The sequence below is a fragment of the Cariama cristata genome, unplaced genomic scaffold (genome assembly GCF_000690535.1).
Source record: "Cariama cristata isolate BGI_N322 unplaced genomic scaffold, ASM69053v1 scaffold27344, whole genome shotgun sequence".
Classification (NCBI taxonomy): domain Eukaryota; kingdom Metazoa; phylum Chordata; class Aves; order Cariamiformes; family Cariamidae; genus Cariama; species Cariama cristata.
This window is the reverse complement of record NW_009612748.1, coordinates 1-1,328: the sequence shown is the minus strand read 5'-3', so window position 1 is coordinate 1,328 and position 1,328 is coordinate 1. Positions and strand designations below refer to the sequence as shown.

Sequence of the window (1,328 nt, the reverse complement as noted above, 5' to 3'; positions counted from 1 at the left end):
CGCGGCCGAGGAGGGGGCGGTGGAAAGGGACCGTAGGGCGACATCGGGTAGCAGCGAGCAGTCTGAGCCCCTGTATCGGTGGGAATGCAGCAGGGACTGAAACCAAGCTCTCAAATATGTTCCTATCGCAGGTCTTACAGATCGACGGACGGACGGACGACCCCTCAGCTGGGGAACCCCTCGACTCCCCAACCGGCATCCCCTGACGTGGGCAACTGCCACCCCCATTCGGAGCTGTCCCACACCCACTCACCGCGCAGCCCCATCAGCCCCGAACTGCTCTCGGCCCCCCTCACCCCCCTCTCCCGTGACTCCATGCGGCTTCTCTCCAGCGAGGACACCCGTTGCTCCACGCCCGAGGCCGGCCTTGACGAGCAGGTGGGTGCTGGCTCCCGTTGGGGCCGTTGGCTCTAGGTTTGTTCCCGGAGGCCGTCGGGAAGGTCCGGGTGCTGCCTGTCGCTGCAGCGACTGCTGGAAATGCAGAGAGGTAAATCTTGATGCTCAAACTTGGCTGGTTTATCCCCCTCGCTGTGGGGAGACAGCTTGGAAAACTGCATGGGAAATTCTGTCCAAACGCTCGGCCAGACGAGATGGAGAGCGTGGTGCTGTTCGGTACGGGCAGCAGGATGCTTTTCCAGCGGTGGGTTTGGTTTGGAGGCTGCCGTGTCCTCACCGCGTGTGCCAAAACTTTCCGTGGGCTGTTAAACAAGGCTTGGGGCCGAGTCCGTGGCTGGCGCGGCGTGGTGGAGCTGCCTGCTCCGACCGCTGCTGCAGGCAGCCGGATCACACGTGGAGGCGGGGAGCAGAAGAGCTTTTCCGGAGGATTTTCCATAGCCTGGTGTCTCTTCCCTTTAGGCTGTGCAGCCCTGGGAGCGACGCACCTTCCCGCTCTCGTACGACCCCAGGACAGAGTGCGAGGACCAATCCGACCCCCAAGACCGGTTGTCGCGCTGCACCCGGCGCACGTCGGGCAGTAAATCCTCCCGGGAGAGCGATGGCACTTCTGCTTTGCCCAACCCAGCCTCAAGAGCCGAACCCCCCTGGTGACACCCTCCTCCTCCTCTTCCTCCGCAGCAGTTCAGCGGCCAGCACACAGATAGAGACATACGGGAAGACATGAGCAAAACCAACACACAGAACTAACTCTTGGCATTAAAGCTTCCAAAATCTGCGTTTGATATTCAAACATCCTGCCGGGAATTTTCACAGTTTTTAGTGAATTTAAGGAGTTTAGAAACTGTTTTTTGTTTTCTTTTTTTTTTCCCTTTGGTTGTTTTTTTTTGGTTTTGTTTTCTTTTTCTTTTTTTTTTTTTTTTTTCACTCTTTTT

At 57.7% G+C, this 1,328-nt stretch overlaps 1 protein-coding gene across 1 annotated transcript in view; it reads left to right on the top strand.

Annotated features, from left to right (window-relative positions):
• The window catches only part of LOC104160605 (KAT8 regulatory NSL complex subunit 1-like), a gene marked incomplete at its 5' end in the record, with an annotated part of 9,297 nt that extends 8,197 nt beyond the window's left edge, over nucleotides 1–1,100 (top strand). The window contains 3 exon segments of the mRNA XM_009698767.1: nucleotides 132–378; nucleotides 856–1,015; nucleotides 1,018–1,100. Coding sequence (XP_009697069.1) covers nucleotides 132–378; nucleotides 856–1,015; nucleotides 1,018–1,100 — 490 coding nt within the window.
• Between the last annotated feature and the right edge of the window lie 228 nt (nucleotides 1,101–1,328).